Raw genomic sequence first — 18,479 nt, 5'->3', positions numbered from 1 at the left:
CATACAGTATTTTATGATATTTTCTGGTAATTCTGTATTTATTGCAATATTATAATCTCCCTTGAAAGAAATGTAGAAAAATCTAACCTTTAAGTAACAGTGGTGAAAATGTTCTTCCTTTAATATAGTTGGTTTTTAGCAAAATCCTTCCCTTAAAAAAAGTAAGCCTATATATATATATATATATATATATATATATATATATATATAAATTATTACTTTTTTCTCCGAAGAGTTTTTGCGGCGCTAGTGGCTCGTATTTTTTGCCACAGTAAGCAGACAGGAAGGAGGGTGAGGAGAGGGGGGAAGACATGTGGCAGAGGTCGTCGGGACCGGGAGTCGAACCCCCGACGTCCGTGTTGAGGACTAAAGCCTCCAAACGTGGGGCGTGCTAACCCCCTGAGCCACCACAGCACGCCCCCAAATATATTTTTAAAAATCTTTATTTTACTATTTTAAAGTTCATTAAAAGTCTATGAACCTCTAAGTAGTAATACATGAGTCTGTGTTTCTGGAGCATGTCTCAAACTCAAGGCCCTCGGGGAAAATCCGGTACGCCATATCTACTTGTATGGCCCTCTAGATAGAGAACCACAAAAGGAGAACTTCAGGATAGCAATTGTGTGCTTAAATATTATCTCATCAGTCAAATCAAATCTGTGTCTGTTTGTACAGTGTTAAGGAACAATGTTAAAAGGTTGGATTTTAGAGTGTAACAGACATTAAATGCCAATCGGCTACACTGTTTAACTCACCCGCACACCTACAAATATTGCTCTCCCACAATGATGCGTGTTCATGTTATCGTCCCGTACATCTGCTTCCATAAAATCTTTTTGAAACTGCACAGGGGCTGATTGTTTTCTGTCAAAGCGCTTCAGAGCATATTGATGTCAGAGGTAGCGGGAACTCCCAGCTATTCATCATTTGAGCACCAGCACACACCATCTCCCTCTCACTGTGAATGAGGTACAGATGTGAATCGCGGTATAATCAATGCAAGGAGATGACGCTTGAAAATGAGATCTAGATCTCGATGTGGTCTACCTGGTTAAATAAAGGAAATAAAAAGAGACCATTGTAGACGCTTTGATCACTTTCCCATACCTCTTGTGTTTCCTGAGAGGGAAGATGCTGATCAGACCGTTTATTTTTTTTCTTTAGTCAAATTAGGTGGCTCAGATAGAAAGACCTTTATCTGCATCTGTGTGTATCTCTCACAGGTCAGTTGACACAGGCTTATTAATTACCAAAACAACAGAACACAGACGAGGATAGAGTTCATAACTGGTTCTGGTGACTGGCAGGAGAACACTGCCAAGAGTCAAAATGGCAGATGACCAAAGGAAGCAAGTCCATGTTAGTCAATATGCTAATAATACTCCACATGCTATTGAGAATGTCGCTAACCTTAGCATTGTTGCTAATTTTAGCTTAGACAATATTTTGGATACTGAATGGATTAAATTATGCTAGTTGTAACCCACATGCTATTGACTACATTTTAGATAAACCAGTATTGTTGCTAATTTTGATGTGGGTGCAACCGACATGCACAGTTCAGCGGCCCCCATTCAAATTTATTCAGAAATATTCTAGTTACCAATTTTACTGCTGCCACAAAAAAAAACCCCCAAAAACTTGATTTAGTATTTAGTTAATGGTCAAATTAAAGCTGCCATTTTTCCAGTGTGCCTCATGCTACTGCGCTAAAAGATGAATTTATCTATTTTACACATGTTTTTACACATAGCCATTAAATGTGCCCACCACTGTATATTTTACTTAACCTAAAGAGATCGGGATTTCTATTCAGTTGCTGGGAATCCGCTGCATTTAACCGTTTGAGCCCAGATTGTGCTTGTAAAGCTCTGGTAGCTCCTCTTTCTAATTAATCGCACAGGATGTCAGCATTCCTGGCTCTCAAAGGAGCCACGCTAGCCCACTGAACTTGGGATGAGCGATGAATGTGTCTGGGGGAGTTAGAGCGAGCGAGTGTGTTAGGAAAAAAAATAAAAAAATTGTATAAGTGGGGGGAAAAAAACATCTCCAGCGTGCCACAGTAGGAACCAACCAGACCGGGCTGACTGGCACACACACACACACACAGAGAGAGAGCTTCTTAGAACTGACATCAACATGCTCCACACACACTGCAGCTGGTCTGCTCTCTCTGTGGGTGTGCTTCAGATCTCTGCCCACTGTTTGGATGCAGAGTGCCGCAGAGAGGAATGGAGTGAGTCATCATAACCAAGGAGGGATCAGAGGAACAGTCCAGATTGTGTCTAAAATGTTCCGTCAGAAAGCCAGTCTGAACAACCCAAACCAGCCAGTGAGTGAGGATGATGTAAGGATCTGTAATAAACCCCCAGCATAAGTCAAGTTAACGGCAGGGCAGCATCGTACTCCCGACAGCCAGGACAGCAGCTATTACATAATCCTCCACACACTGACACAGATCCTCTGTTGCAGGACGTTGCTCAGGCTGCTATTGTGTGCTAATTACATGGCTGGCGTGATTTCCATTAAGGCATTGTGTATTATCCATACAGAAAGACACACTCTGTCTGATATTCACGTCAGCTTGAGGTTTTCTGCTCACATACATGCAAGTTGGATGCTGCACACCAGCTCACCTTCAGAAATGCATGACACATTCATAAAGAAGAATGTTAGAGATATTTAAAGTCGAAACACAGCTTTTTTTTGCTAGAGAAATCAGCCAATTTTCCATCAGATTTGAACCTGATGCAACTTTTTTCCCATCTTTAGAAAAAAAAAACCCAAAACATGACAATCAAGTCCAGGCTCACAGAAAGCCAGAAACTGGCATCGGCATATCTGTAAAGATCCAAACCAGTTTCTCAAAGAAGCAGAATCAAGAAATGTGTGAAACAACCGTGAAGGTGGGTAGAAGTGTTCATCAGCAAGAAGAAATCCTGCCAGCAGCAGCAGCAGCAGCAGCAGCAGTGTGGAACGATACCTTCACATCTCCACAAACAACATGACTAGAAACGTAATTTAATGAGCTGATGTTAAAAAGGTTTTGTTCAATGTTTTTGACAAAGACGCACCAATCAATCATTTAGAGATTGGAATTGGAATTTTATGAATAACAAAACGATGCCTCTTTGCATCATCCATCTGTGCTTGCAGGCCAGATTCACTGTATTTGTTAATTTTGGTCAAGGGCCACAACTTTAGACACCCCAGTCCTCAGAAAACTCCAGCAGCGCCCCGGGGTCGAATCAGAGCAATGAGTTTGTGCCAAGCTAGTGCGGCTCCGGAGAACAGCTTTAAAAGTGATTAGGCAGAGATTTGGTGTCTCCGTCCTTTACAGCCAAACGCTCTGACTCATCTGGCAGAAAGTGCAAACGAGAACCCCAGAGCCCTTTTTTATTTTTTTTTTCCTGGGCTCCCTGTAACAGAGGCCAAAGCAGACCGTGCAAACCCTGCGTCCGATCGCCCACAGACGCAGCCATGACTTGGCTAATGTGAGCAACAGTCATGGTTCACAGCTGATTTGCTGCTGACCGCCTGTGCTCTCTGGGCGGGTCCTAGCGGCTCGGCTCAATCAGCCACTTCACTCTGAAGCTTTGCAGCAGGGGACAGAGGGAAATACTTATTATGCACCACCTATTTTCTCCAAAGCTTCCCCGGTGTTTCCCAGCACGGCTGACTGAAGTCACTCCTCTCCAGTCTGCAAAACAGAGCTGCAAGAGGAAACACAGCAAGCAGGGGAAAAACTCCACATGTTAAGCCTCTAAAAGGACTTTTCATAGCTTATTTAAAACCCACAGAGGGTGTCGTCAAATAAAACCTCAGAAGAAGCAGCAGTTCCTTTATGACATCTTCTCTTCTTCCGTCTGTCTTTACAATAATGATAATAATAATAATAATAAAAAACCCAGCTCAAACTGCCTCAAGAAAACCACTTTTAAAGTTACATTCCAAATCAGCAGTCATGTGTCCAGTTTCAACAGAGACGAGCTCTAATCTGCAGCAGTGGGCTTTGTGGAGAAATCAAGCCCACATTAATCCGATTAACTCCAAGGTGCGGAGCTGTGCTGAGGAGAGATGTGCCATACAAATGAATGGATGGTGTTTTCTTCCTGGCTCAGATCGCGTGAGGACAAGCTGAGGAAACGGCAACGCTACAGAATGTTGACGAGTCAAAGGCTTGATGTCTGGACCAGGCTCACCAGTATGTTTTTATGGGAATAGTTTTGGTGTGACTGGTTCTATATAAAGTGGAGCGTTGAGGTGTTGTCAGGCAGTCAAAGACATTCCTCGAAGAGGGAACTAAAATCCATCCATCCATCCATTTTCTGAACACCCTTCGTCCCTAATGGGGTCAGGAGGGTTGCTGGTGTCTATCTCCAGCTGCGTCCCGGGCGAGAGGCGGGGTTCACCCTGGACAGGTCGCCAATCTGTCACAGGCCGGGAACTAAAATATTTTCTCTAATGTAATTTTCCATGAATTATCTCGCTTAATATGCTTAATACTTAGATTTTGTTAAATGTTACTGTTATCCTCACTTTGATAGACGATGTTTGAGGACTCCTTACCTTTCTTGAACTTGTGGATGGGAAGTTTCTTCAGCTGATCCTTCCTCAGACGACTTCTCCGAGCTCTGCGCCGATCCTGGACAAACTTTGTGATCTGGTTTAAACGTAAAACAAAAGACCTTTGGGGTTTTAGGAATAAGGAGCTAAAACAGGCCCATCACTAGAAATGCACTGAGGAAATTGACTGGTGACCAGGAGTCAGATGATTTTTGGACTGAACCTAAATTGGTCCAAAACTCAATAATCTGATCTTTTCCCAAGCAGTGAAGGCATCGTATTTAAGCAATAACCAGACTGACCTAAAAACAACACTCTTGAATGTGGAAATTACTACTGAGGGAAGAAGTTGGAGTGTTTTTTCCCCATCAGTGTAGTGTTTAAAATCAACATTTATATTCGACTGTTTTGGGTCTGTATATTGAGAACAATATGCGCTTTCACATAAGTCTCCAAAAGTCTCCAATAACAACATAAAAATTGATCAATTTCATACTAGTTGCTTTTTGGAAAGCGTGTCGCTAAATAAAGCAGCAATGTTCAAGAGGAAGCTTTTTTAAAGAAAACAGTATTTTCTATGAGATGTGTGCAGTTTATTCTGGCTGCGACAAAGCAAGCGAGAGCAAGACTTTCCTTTATTTTAAAATGATTAAACAATTAGTGATCACTGATATTTCTGAATATTGTGCCTACACCTTTATCTATTACAACACTTGAACAGGAATTACAATTGTGGTTAAATTTATATAAGCAGGTCAAAAGAGCCGGATATAAAGTTGTTCCTTAAAGAATAATCTCTCATTTCTACCTGCAAGGCATAAAAAATACAATATAATGAGCTTGGAAATCAAAGTTTGGCCAGTCAGAGCTCAAAGCACACTTTAATGCAAGTAAAATGAGTTGAGAAACAAAGGCTTTACCATAAAAACAACGATGAGGATGAGGCAGATCCCCACTATGATGAGGAAGGGGATCAGGTAGTACTCCAGAGGCAGGCTGAAGTCTGGGATCAGGACCAGGTGTCCTCTGGTCAAACAGGCACAAAACACATTAGAAAAATTATCAACCTTTAACATGTCAAAGCTACATCATGGCAGCAACACTGAGGTTAATTTTCTCACTGGAGCTGTTCGTATTGATTCTATCACTACACATAATTCAGTGAGGATTTCCTCAGCTTCTTTTCGCCAGTAAGACTTGCACTCAAAACTGTGCCAATGTCATGTTTGCCGTTTATTCACATGAAAGGAAATGTATAAAGATGACACACACAAACACACCAGCTGATCTTAATGCTGAGCTCACAAGGAGACCTTTCAAAACTGGAAAATATCACATCAGCAGCAATGACGATGTTTCACAGTGAGATTCAGATATTATTTAAAATGAGGATCAATTTTAGCATGTAGCTGGTGAGCTAAAGGTTTGCAAACAGCATTTAGAGAAGATGAGAAGGAAATGGTTTCTTTAAAAACGGACCATTGAGCTCAGACTCACCCTTTGTCGTACATGTAGTCGTCTTTGAGAGCATTGGCGGTCAGCTCACTCACAAATACAGAGGGAATAACGATCTGCTTCAGAACATCCACTAAAAACAGAAAAACAATACATCCATCATATAAGTACAGGCAAAAAGAAATGGTGTGTTTACAGAAAATCCGAAAAATCTGCTGTTTAATACTTAATGTTTAATAAGTTATGTGTTAGCTTTTTTTTTTTTATAGAGCTGATGCTAAGCTAATCTTAAAATGTTATGTGTGCATGTTAAAACAGTTTGACTAATAAACTACAGCCTACTTGTGCAATAACAAGTCTCCTGCTCGGCAGCTTTTCTAATCAATGTTTGCCATTTGGTAATATATTTTTTCCATTGGAGTGATTTTTATCTCATTTGTTCTCAAAGCTAATCAGTAGACCCATCATAAAATTACAATTTCAGTTCTGTTTATTTTTAATCATGCTTCAGTTCAGGAGATACGTTAAGAATAAAGAAAATGTTTTCTGTTTGCTACCACGTCTGCACTCAACTTTTCAAACGGAACGTCCAATGGTCAGTTTAAGTAAAAAAAATCACTTTGATCATGGCACATTGACACATCTAGTTGTTCAAAAGAACAGAAGAAAAGTGGTGCTGCCCACAGTCTGTAACATGAGCTGCACCAGAACATTTGCTGCTGGACTTTCTCTCTGTTCAACAATCAAGATACTGAATATTCAGGATTAGTCAGCATGTGAGGGCTAAAACAGTGCATTAACTTACAATCGTTGGATCCCATGCTGATTAAGTCATCAGAGTCCACATTGTGAACAATGGCTGCCTTATATCCAGCTTTTTGTGCATTGAGGACCTGAGTGGAGAGAAAACATTGTGATGAAGGGAAAGCACGCTTTTGTAGAGAAAATCAGAGCCTTGTTGACTAATGATTTACAAATAATGACTTAGAAAAATCAACTGCAGCATTCAAGTTAGGGATTCAAGCCAAGAAAAGTTAGAGCATTATTACCAACCTAAACCTTAAAATCCAATATGGATGCCATTACGGATGGGCAATAATGACCTAAACATGTAATGAGATATTTTGTGGAATCCATTATGATAATCTTAAGTGAGTATTAAAAATTGTACGTCAGTTTTTCCCAGACAGGGTCCAGGTTGCATTGGCCATTCTACAGGCCAACTTCTAAATAAAAAGAAGTTTCAGGTCTGCTGCATCATGAATGCAAGGGAAACTGGCATAATGACAAACTTTGCACCTGCAAGGCTGTTTTTGCTCACATAGAGGAGCTACAGTATCCTGTTAGTCATTGTTAGAGGAGCTCTCACAGATGTGAAGAAGGAAATAGGATGCGACAGCATAACCTCACAATGAATCATTGTGTGTTTTAACACAAGGAAATAAATGTGGAGCTGAAACCTTTTCTCTATAAAACCCAGAAGAAAAACACCCAGAACTGATTTAATAATAAAATAATCGGCCAGTTTATTCGGAGGATATGCTTTTTTTTTATTTTATGCTCTAATCTCTGTTAATCTGTTTCTAGTTAGTTTGAACCTTAAGATGGGTGTTAAGCATAAATTGTGGCAAATTGTCTGGGAACTTTTCAAAAGAGACACAACATTAAAAAAATTTAAGCGTGAATGTACGCCTGGACTTCAGAGTCACTGTAAAGATCCATCTAGAATAAATATGCCATAAAAATCAACAGATCTACACAGGTCAGATCTGTTCCAGAGTCAAAGCTGGACAAAGACGCCTTGTGCAACGACACCATAAAACACAAATGAAAGCAGTCATCGATAATATTTAGCCATAAAAGACAGCAGAGCTAGATTCTTTTTTTTGTCTCTATCACAACCCTTGTGACTGAAGCCACAGAGGAAAGGCTGATGTTAATCATTACTCAGAGTCTGTGTGTCGCCTTCCTGCTGTAAATTAACACACAGTACCAGACGGGGAAGGTGAGAACAGTGTGAGAACAGTGTGAGCCTGCGCCGCGTCGAGAACAAAGTGAGAGAGACGAGAAAAATCTCTTCAGTTTGAGTCGCACTGTACGATACAAGTGTCGTCTGATGTTTCTTAAAAGACAAGGGTTCTCAGCTGTGTGTGTATATGCATGAGTCCAAGCCCAGCAGTTCAAACATGACCCATTGTCCTCAGCGGCGATGCGAGGAAATCCATTTAGACCTGCCGGGTTGAACACTGCGAGCGTATCGGGCCTTTCATGGACGCCAACAGTCCGGCCTTTTGTCTGCTCCTTGTCAGACTGATTTTATGCACAGGCGTACGTGAAGCAGGGCGTATGGTAGTGGCTGAATTGTTGTCGCATGTGTTTGCCTGTGAGGATGCTTTGTGCGGACGCATCAATGGCTACTAGTGTGCGTCTAGAGGCAGGCCGTCTGGACAAGAGAAACACACAATAAACCGTGTCTGGATGCATTTCTGTGTGGCTGTTTAAAGACGCAAAGTCCGACGACTAGAGAATAATTTATGCACAAAAAGGCTATGAATTTCAAAACCTCTTTTTATGACAAATTGCTTTTATTTTATATAATCACAAATGTGTTTAATGAAACCTTGAACAAAAACCTTTGTGTCTCATGCGCCAAGAATTACTGAAGGAAACTATATGAAAACTTCTGAACAAGACATGAGCGCAACTTCATTCTTCACGAAAAGTAAAACAAGAATGGAATGTCCTCAGATTTCAGTGGTTCTCTATGTTTCTTTTGTCTTTAGTGAAAGAAAATGAGCCATTCCTGCCACTAACACAAGACTCTAGAATCAGACACGTTTGTTTTGGTTGTATTTACCCAGAATGCAATGCATTATAATCCGCTTCCTGGGTTTAGAGCGTTCTCTGGTCCACTTATGTGAACGCCAAGTGGACCCGCGCCAGAGTTCACTTCAACCGAACCAAGACCTAAGCTTTTAGGCGGACCAAAATGTGCTCTTCTGGTTTTCATCAGAGTTTGACTTCACACTTCTCCAAATGAAGCAGTCTTTCTAGAATTCAATAAAAGTGGACAAACCCTTAGATGTGCTGGACAGATCCAATCAGACTTTCTTACGGTCTTTATAATAAAAGAGTTTACTGAGCTATTAACTTTACATCCCGTATTTTATCAAGTAAACAAAAAATAATAGTAAGACAACAACTAAAGCTCCCATGGTTTCCTCACCACTTATTAAATTAGCCCACTTGTCATATTTGGCCACACACTGGCACAGCCGGCCCTTTTAGGGGACTTTACAGGAAGAATGAGGATCTGGTTCTGGTTTCAGCCTGTCTGGATGCCAGTTTCTGCTGCAGTGAGTCTGACTGTGTTCTGCGGAGAAACTCGACCTCTCCTGCCGGCTCACACTTGTGTTTGCATGGGCACAGATAAGCACATTCTAGGCATTCCTGAGACGAATGAGAGGGAAGAAACGGAGAGAGGAGGAAAAAGAGACACGAAGGCCACTGGGAAGGAAAAAAAGACATCAATAATGCAACAGCCAGAAATACAAAAACAGGCTAATTTGGAAATCAGGAGAGGAGTTTCATTTCCACACCATCAAAGCATTATGATGAAGACAGTTATCTCTTGTAAATAGAAATAATATTATTTTAAAGAAGTCTTAGAAGGAATTCCTTTTTTCAAATGAGGAAATATGTTTGTGCTCTAATTTGCACATGCTACAGTTCAAATGCTTGCAGAAAGTACGTCACTTTATCTGTGAAATTAATTAACAAGCATAAATCCATTCAGTTTCCTCATACAGCTAACATGTGGAGGAAGGTGCACTGCTCATATTATACCAAAATTAAACGTTTTACCCTATATTCAAGTTGTTACATGAGCTGCACTGTGCATAAAACATGGTGGTGGCAGCATCATGGTGAGGGAAGACGTTTGCTTAGCTGGGAAAGGGAAACTGGTCAGCGTAAATGGGAAAATTGGAAAGAGCTAATTATACAGCAATCTTAAAAAAGTAAAATACATTAAAGTGTGTGGCTGTAGAGTAACATGTGGAGAAGTTGTGAAAGTATGAATATCTGCAGTGTTATTTATATGTTGTGACACTTTTCCCTTCTAAGTGAATAAATGCCAGATATTTTTTTAACTGACTGCGACCTTCAAACTATTTGCTACACGTCCTTCTGGCTGAATAAAGCTGAGGTCTTGAGGCCAGCAGCAGTCAACTTTGCTGTATCGAATAACCAGTAACTGTGTGGAAATGCTAGGCAATGTGCCGCTGAAGACAGAAGAAGGAAAGAAAAACAAAACAAAACATGGTTCTACTCAACCGTATAATGGGAAGGAGGCATTTCAAAGTTGTTTCTACTGCAGGTCAGTGCGCTTTCGATCCTTTTGGTGTGTGAGTGTGTACAGCGGGTCTGTCTGGATCATCTCAGGGAACCAGAGTAGGAGTTTGAATCCCTGTTTTTGACTTGAGTTTGTTTATCTTTGTGCCAGATGAGCTATAGATAAATTACATTGTATATATCTCAACTGTCTGATTATATGTGGTTTATTTTAAACCAGGATCCATATAACAGTGTGTGGAATCAAGACTGCTGATAGCATCAGCAGCTACTGCTGCATCACGCTTTGTGTGTGTGATGGTGGGTGTGTGTGAGTTTGCAGTTCTTTCACTGCTGTGTGGAAATCTGCTGCCAGCAGTCTCTTAATGCAGCGCTGCCGCTAAAACAAACAGTTTATCCCTCCTGTTCTACCTTCCTTTTTCATCCACTTCCTGGTTGTTTTTTGTTTTTTTCCCAGATCCTGTTCAGTTCAGACCACACGGAGCTTGTGGCAGTTCAGGATTTGCATAAAGCAGGCCTGACCTCAGCTTTTTGTAAATGGGTTGAAGCAGCACAGCAGATGTTGGATAAATCTCAAAACAAACTCTTTCTACACCTTAGCAGACTGAAAGCAGAATCTAACCACATATCAAATCAGACCATTTTCTCTTCTCTCTTCCACACTCTCATGTTTTGTCTCCTCTTCTCCCTCTAGTTATTCTGTTCCCTCCCTCTCTCTCCGTCTCTCTTTATGCCACTCTTCCTAGGTAATTTCTCCTTTCCTCTCTGCCCATCCCAACCCCCAAACTCCACTCTTATCTCCCTTCATCGAAACCAAAGTTAAACTCCCTTCCCCGTTTTCTCATTAGCATTGGTAAATCGCTCAAACTACCATCTTCTTCAGAAGTCTGCCCAAGCCGTCTTCCTGGTTTCAGCGACGACCAACCCCCCACCGCCTCCTCTGTGTTTCAGAGGAATGCTGGTTGGGTCTTACTCTCAAGGTCCAGAGACGGTTGATTAGATAAAGGGTTCAATAAAACTGCAAACTGCAGGGAGGGGCCACGGGTCCTGATAACAAAGCACCGCTGTAATTCATGCAATGCACTGTCGGGGTGTTGGAGAGCATAAATGTTTGAACTACAGGTGCAGTAAAGATAATTGAAGCTCTCTTTATTGTTGCTTCCTTCTCATGATCAGGTGCATGCCACGCCAGCTCTGTACCCGAGTTGTACAGTTTTTAATCAAGTCACGCTACAACGACAAAGTTCACTTTCATTAGAAGTTCTTGAAACGAACCAACACAAGTAGTAAGGAAGTTTCTTGGATGGAAGAATATGAAAAGTGTGACGTGTATTTGTCATTAGCCAATAGGAATAAAATAGTAAATCTGAATTTCACTGTAGCTGCAATATTGTTTGGGTGCAAATCTAGTCAGTGTCATTTGTGTTCAATCCTTGGTACAGATTAAACTGTGAGCATCTGAGAACAGAGCATTCAGTGATTTCACTGAACTGATCCAGAACCACAAAGCATTCTGGGGGATGTAGGCAGAGAAAAAGCTTTAACAGCTCAACGTCTCACAGCCAGCTAAGCCAACTTGGTGACATCAATTAACTCACTCACTCTTTGGTTACCTAGCAACAACCTGTAGAGTAACTTATGGTTAGCTAGCAAAAATCTGCTGGTGCAGCAGCAGTTTCAGGTTTTGCCCCCAGGCCTCATAACTGCTCAAAAAAAAACAACAGCATGGAGTGAAAAATCAATAATCAATAATTACCGACGTCAGCTGATATGAAATGCTTGTATCATGATACGTCGTTCAACCATGTCGTCCTCCAGACCTAGATTGGTCTCTCTTAAAAATTCTAAGAATACGACGACGTCTGGAGCTTTAATGGAAAAATATGGAGATGTTTCAGACGGACAAATATATTTTGAGTGCTTCATGTTTTTGCGCCTGCGAGTCTTGGAGGTCAGAGATATCAAGTCTGAGCTGTTTGTTGCCACAACAAATTGCAAAGACATAATGTCAGCCCAGAAAGAGAACCACCAATAAGAGATCTGTCCAGTTCCACCGTTTTCTCACAAACACATTTCTTCAGTGAGTCATACATCCAGTCAGCCGAAGTCATACCCTGTCATAAGACTATGAGCGTGTGCAGGAAGCCAGATCCTGGTTTGAGTGAAGACAGAAGTCTCTGTGTGTGTGTGTGTAGGCGTGTGTGTGTGTGTGTTTGGGTGTGTGTGTGTGGAGCAGGGAGGGTGCTGGGGGCGTTAGGTCACTGCACTGCAAACAGGCTTCGCTATGAAAAGTATTTCACTGGAAGGAAGAGCTGGGAAGGAAGAGTGGGTTAGAGGGGAAATCACTGGCCTCAGGGCCTGACACAGTCGCCCTGCTGCTGGTGAAATCAAACACCCTGGCTGACTTAAATTGATGAACATATGACACCGTTTCATACCTGTGACTTAAGTATACTAAAACTGAGGTGTTGTTTTAAGACCACGCTCTGCTAATCTATATCATTCCAGTCATGCTTTATCTGCTGATAACAAACTAAAGAGGAAGAATCTTCACGAGACGATAACCTCAAGTAAGTTAGGGAACTTTGACCCTCGCCTTTCTGGGATTTCTTCTCTTTCTCTTTGACATCTGTACCAGCAGAAATTGGGCGGATCTGCTATTACACTGTTGGTACTTTTCACCTAGTCGTGGATTATTTCGGAACGTGTACTCCCTTGTCCTTTTCCCGCTCAGGTTAGCCTTCAACTTGTGAATAACAGAAAGGGACCTAGATAGATAAGGAACACAGTCGCATAGCAACAAAAGGTATAAAGGTGTAAACATGTCTGAACTCATAGGACTGGTCCAACCAGTTTTCCACATCATTGCACTAATTTAGTTTTTACAACATTCGTCAAAGAATCATAAACTTCTGGGTTAGTAAAAATAAAGTAGCAAATTAAACAGATATTACTTTTTAAAAGTAATATCTTCTTTAATAAATACACAGAATTAAATAAAATAATTTAGATCCAAGGTGCCTCAAACTGTGGTACAAGAACCACTTGTTGTACTCGGATCACCTTTATCACCACTAAGAAGAAATGTATCCACAATTCAAAAGGTAAACGTGGAGCTAATTAACTAACAAGCTCTTTCTTCCTTTGTATATTGTTTATTCATACGTTAAAGCAACAGATTCACTTACACGCCTTGTACTGTATGAAATACTAAATGAGACATAAATCAGGGGTACAAATAATCAAAAACGCAACTGTCAAGATGTTTTAAATGTACACTAATATGCAAAATTTCCTTTTTGCATGTTTCTGTGCTTCCATGTGGGAATCTCCTGCTTCTAGAAACAGTCAGGCAGAACTGATCGGGTGAAATCTCAATATCTGAGAAAGATTTTCAGTATTATATGTAATGAACATGTTTTGTATAGCTCACACACCTATCCTGTAGCTTGGTGGGAGATACCTCAGACTTTCTCATACAGAAAGTTTCTGTTTAATTAGAAACTAAAGTATCCTCTGTCCCAATACACAAATGGACAATGAATATTTTAAGTTACGTCATGTTTAAAATGTTTTGAAATGCGTGTCAGTATTAAAATAAAACTTATTATTGATACTTTTTACAAAAGGCTATGGCCAAAATTACTCATACTTATGACAGTGTTGGATTTAAATGAAAGTTTTAATTCAAATCTAAATTTGTGAGGGCTGTGAATACTTCAGACTCAACTGTGGGCTTTTATTCATTTTGTTTAAGTAATGACTGCTATCTCCTCTGTTCCTATATCTATAGAAACTCATCTTGTTGAACTGATAGTAGCTGCAGGAGTATCAAAGTAAAGTGTTTGTGTCATTTTTAAAATGTTGCTCCCCTCTCTATGCAAATGCTTATGGAACACAAGTGCAGAAACCTGAACTGTGCAAGCCACACAACATTTCTCATCCAGTTTTAAATCTAACTACATGTGCATGTTTCTTTGTGAACAACGTTGCATCAGCACAAAGCGCCTTGCCGACTGAATCACAGCACAACCAAGGTCCCAGGTTGGGAAATTTCCACAAGAGGAAAAAAAAAAGCTCAGCGATCCGGTAGGTGTTTTTTTTTTTTTCACACGGCTATCATGCAACGTTTTTTGCACTGCGCTTCTAACGTATAACCATTCATCTTTGCAAGACGGAACAAAAAAAATGTTTCGTTTAGTGAAACGAGATTAAATGATTACACAGATTATTGTATCTGAGAACGGCGTTCTTACTCATTTCTAAATAACATTTCTGCTGCTGATGCACATGTTTTCTACACAGATATTCTGTATTTAAATAGCCTTTTTCTTTTCTAATGTTCAATATGCATATTATGTACATTTTTGAAAAAGTCACAATGAGCTTGTGACTTGAGCAGATTCATTTTTCTAATAACCACGACGTATTTTTATGTTATAGTCTTGTGCAGTATATGATTATTACTATTATTGTTCATCTTGTTTATTATATATATTGTTTTAACGCTTTAGGAACTTTTATTTGAACCTTTATATGTGATGCTGCTGTTACACCTAAATGTCCTTTTTTGCGGGACAATAAAATCTGTTTCTTTTCTACAATACATACAGACAATATTCATATTTACAGATGCGCCGGTGCGTCTGTCATTGTAGAGAAAACGGAGCTGAATGGGTAAGCCAACAAGAAATGCACAGCTATTAAAACAGGGTGTTGACTTGAGGGAAACTGCAGGGGGAAAAAAAGCTCTGGAGTTTCCTGTGCGACCCCCTCCCTCCATGTCAGAGAGGTCACCGCCTAGGCGCTCCCCCAACACCTCAAAGAGTCCCGGCCATACAGGAAGCTCAAACCCTCACCCTATGGAAATGTTTCAAAAAGAGCAGCCATGAAGGAATGCATTATTAACATCTCTCTAATTGATCCCTTTTGCTCCCTCTCCATCTCTAACACACACTCCTCGACATTTGACCTCACACTGGGGAGGGCATGCCTGTAAAAGCTTGTATGCATCTTCTTATATGCAGCCATACTCCATGGAGGTGAAATGCTAACACTTTAAGGAAGGTTAAGTGGGTTAGCGTGTTTTTATTGGCCGCTACGGTCACGGATCCATTAAAAACGCCACTGCGTCTGGATGCTGCAGAAGGACAGAAAGAATATATCAACACAGTGAGCTTGTTGGAGTGGGGGGTGGGCGACACCCCTGGACTAAACACCCACACAGACAAGTGGCTCTTCTCAGTCAAGATGGGATCTATTATCCCTTTGTTTCCCTGCAGCTTCTGGGGAAACAGATCCCGGCTAAGAAAGGAGAAAAGAGGAAGAAGGGAGGTTTTCCTTTGTATGGGGTGTGTGTGACTGAAAGGACGGGGTGGAGGGTCGACAGCGGCATGGTAGTGTCAATGTGTGAGCAAGAGACGGCCAACAAGAGTTAAGGCGAGGGACAGCCAAGATAAGAGGAAAAAGGAAAGCGAGTGATGGAGAAACAAAGCCTGCCATGTGAGGAAGGAAAGACGTGTGTGTGGATGTGTGTGTCTAAGAGAGAAGAGCTGTGAGATTGTAGCTGTGATTGTAGATTGTGGCATGTGATGATGTCTCCAGGTATGACTGATCATTATGGCCGAGGCTCAAACCAAATCTCCCAGACAGACTGAAGAGATGCAGAAAGAAGGAGGGTGGAAAAGAAGAGATAAAGAAACGGAAAAATGACGTCTTCCCAAAAAGAAACAAATCTGCAACCAGTTTTACCTTCACTGCAACTTGAATTTATGGCAACTTTTAGAGACAATTAATTTTTAAAGACTCACTATTTGTAGACTGAAAACAACATTAGGAGAATAGATCCTGACTTCAACTCCTCCATGCAAAAGAATCTACTTAAACCAGTTTCATTAGAGGCGATCTGAACATTTAATCATTTCGTCTCCTCGTCGTACGTAAGCAGAGAAAACTTCAACACAGTGCTTAGTAAAAGTATTCATGGTTTATTAGGGCTGATTATATGCAGCTCCTGTGAGTCAATATGTTGTAGAATAACCTTTCCCTGTAATCGAAGCTGCAAGTGTTTCTGATATGTCTCCGGCTTTTAAAACTGAAATGTTGTCAATTTCTTAGCACAATACCTCAAGCTCCGACAGACTTGATGGATAATGTCAGTAAAGATCTATTTTTGAGTGAGTCTTTGTTAGTCTAAGGCCTGGACTTTTATTATTTAGCATTTAGCTCCATCCATCCCCCAGCAGCCACCCAGCATGATGCTGCCACCACTATGTTTCATGGTGGGGATTATGTGTTCAGGCCTAAAAGTTCTAGTTTGGTCTCATCTTACTCTCTGCTGAACCCCCACATGGCTTAAACCAGTTAGTTCCACTGGGTTTTATTTAGAGGTATTAGAGTAACGGTGGGCCCAATTCAAAATATTCATCCACTTTTATTATTAACTACTTTAATATCTAATTAAATCACATTGAAATAGATGTTGAGACTTTCATTCTTGTAGTGTGAGAAAGTTCCGGAGGCAGAAATAATTTCACAAAGCACTGCAGCGGCCCAGATCGGAGCTGATTAATACCAATATGTTAAAAATGGCTAACATCAACCAACACTTAAGTTAATGCTAATACAACGTGCATCTCTAACTATAACAATGATCCAACGGAATCAGTGACGAATTAATTAGAACCAGATAGGATGCATTAAACTGCTCCACAATGGAGGGAAACGCCAACGTGTCACACAGTTCAACAAGAAGCTAAAAAGACAAATCATGTGACAGAAATGTTGGAATGGTTTACAACATACTGAACAAAAATCAGCCAAACTTTCTTTAACAGTTAATCAGATGCTGTTGCTGACTGAAATTTACTATAGGAAGTTTTTATTTAAAGACATCTTGACATAGTTCAGTAAAACTGACACCATCTACAAGGTTAGATAAGCAAAGCTACTTTATTGTCCATTAAATGTACATAAAGTTGCCATTTTCCTCTGGAATATAGCAAGACCATACAAATAAATCCAAAGCAAACAATGCACTTTAAATATGTACAGTCTCACACGCTGTCATTTATGTGAACACACACACAAAAAAGAAAGAAAATAGAAGACAGAATGAATATTAATGAAAGGAAAGGAAGAAAATAAAACTTTTATCACATCACATGAAAGTTGCTGAAGGTTAAAGAGCCAATCAGAGGCAGGTCAGAAAGCGTGCACAGTTATGTGGAGTCTGGTTACGCTCTTAAGTGCAGGAAACACATCACTACCCAGTCTGTCAACATGTTTCTGCGTTTGTGTGATGCAGTTCGACCTTATAAGGCCATGTGGCTGCAACAGAGTGAAATAACAGCAAGGCGGAGAAGAGAAAGAGCGGTACGGTGAATTAAAAAAATGGAAAATGTTAGACTCTGTGGATCAGACTCAACACACAGTGAAGAAAGCGTACAGAACAGAAGCAGAAAAGTTTCTGCTCAGAGAGACAGAGTGAGCAGGAGAGCTGGAAAGCAGTTCAAAGACAGATTCCAAGCTTCTTATTACTCATCTCAGCTCTCACTATTTTAACTCCATCTCTCCCTCTGTTCTTCGTTATTTTTTCCTCACTGTTCTGCCATTTATTTACACCAGAGAACTGACAATCGGTCTTTTGACACAGGTGCTTTTTGAAGCTCTTGTGTGAGGCGTCAGTTCTCACATTCACAAGACAATTCACAAGACCCAGGGGGGATTCTTTTCCACCAAACCAGTTCCACCACTGGATCTTTGTTGGCACCAGTTCCAACATGTTAAGCAATTTCTTAATGCAAGCACACACTGATGTTGAGCAACATTGTCTTGGGTCACGTAGTTGGAATATCACATAAAAGGTGCGGACTTTTACCTGTGTGATGGCAAAAGAAATATTTTATCCACAAAAATGGCTCATTATTTTGGATCACTGCATAGTGTAGTTTTGTCTTTATTATGGTTTAAGACAACAATTCATGAGGAAAGGAACAGGCAACGACAAAATTCTCTTGAAACTGTCACCATAAATCACCCTGAGGCTGACTAATAATGTTTTCAGAAGTATTGGTGCAATTATTTACCTCCGTTTATTGCATGAT

General features: G+C 40.6%; 1 protein-coding gene across 1 annotated transcript in view; it reads right to left on the bottom strand.

The window, feature by feature from the left end:
• Positions 1–18,479, bottom strand: part of rnf13 (ring finger protein 13) — a 35,423-nt gene that overhangs the window by 4,669 nt on the left and 12,275 nt on the right. The window contains exons 5-8 of the mRNA XM_044129230.1: positions 6,827–6,914; positions 6,064–6,154; positions 5,487–5,592; positions 4,570–4,663 (exon numbers count right to left, since the gene is read on the bottom strand). Of these exons, the coding sequence (XP_043985165.1) occupies positions 4,570–4,663; positions 5,487–5,592; positions 6,064–6,154; positions 6,827–6,914 (379 nt within the window). The remainder of the gene's footprint in view (positions 1–4,569; positions 4,664–5,486; positions 5,593–6,063; positions 6,155–6,826; positions 6,915–18,479) is intronic.

The sequence above is a fragment of the Gambusia affinis genome, linkage group LG10 (assembly GCF_019740435.1).
Source record: "Gambusia affinis linkage group LG10, SWU_Gaff_1.0, whole genome shotgun sequence".
Classification (NCBI taxonomy): domain Eukaryota; kingdom Metazoa; phylum Chordata; class Actinopteri; order Cyprinodontiformes; family Poeciliidae; genus Gambusia; species Gambusia affinis.
This window is presented reverse-complemented; position numbering and strand designations above follow the sequence as displayed.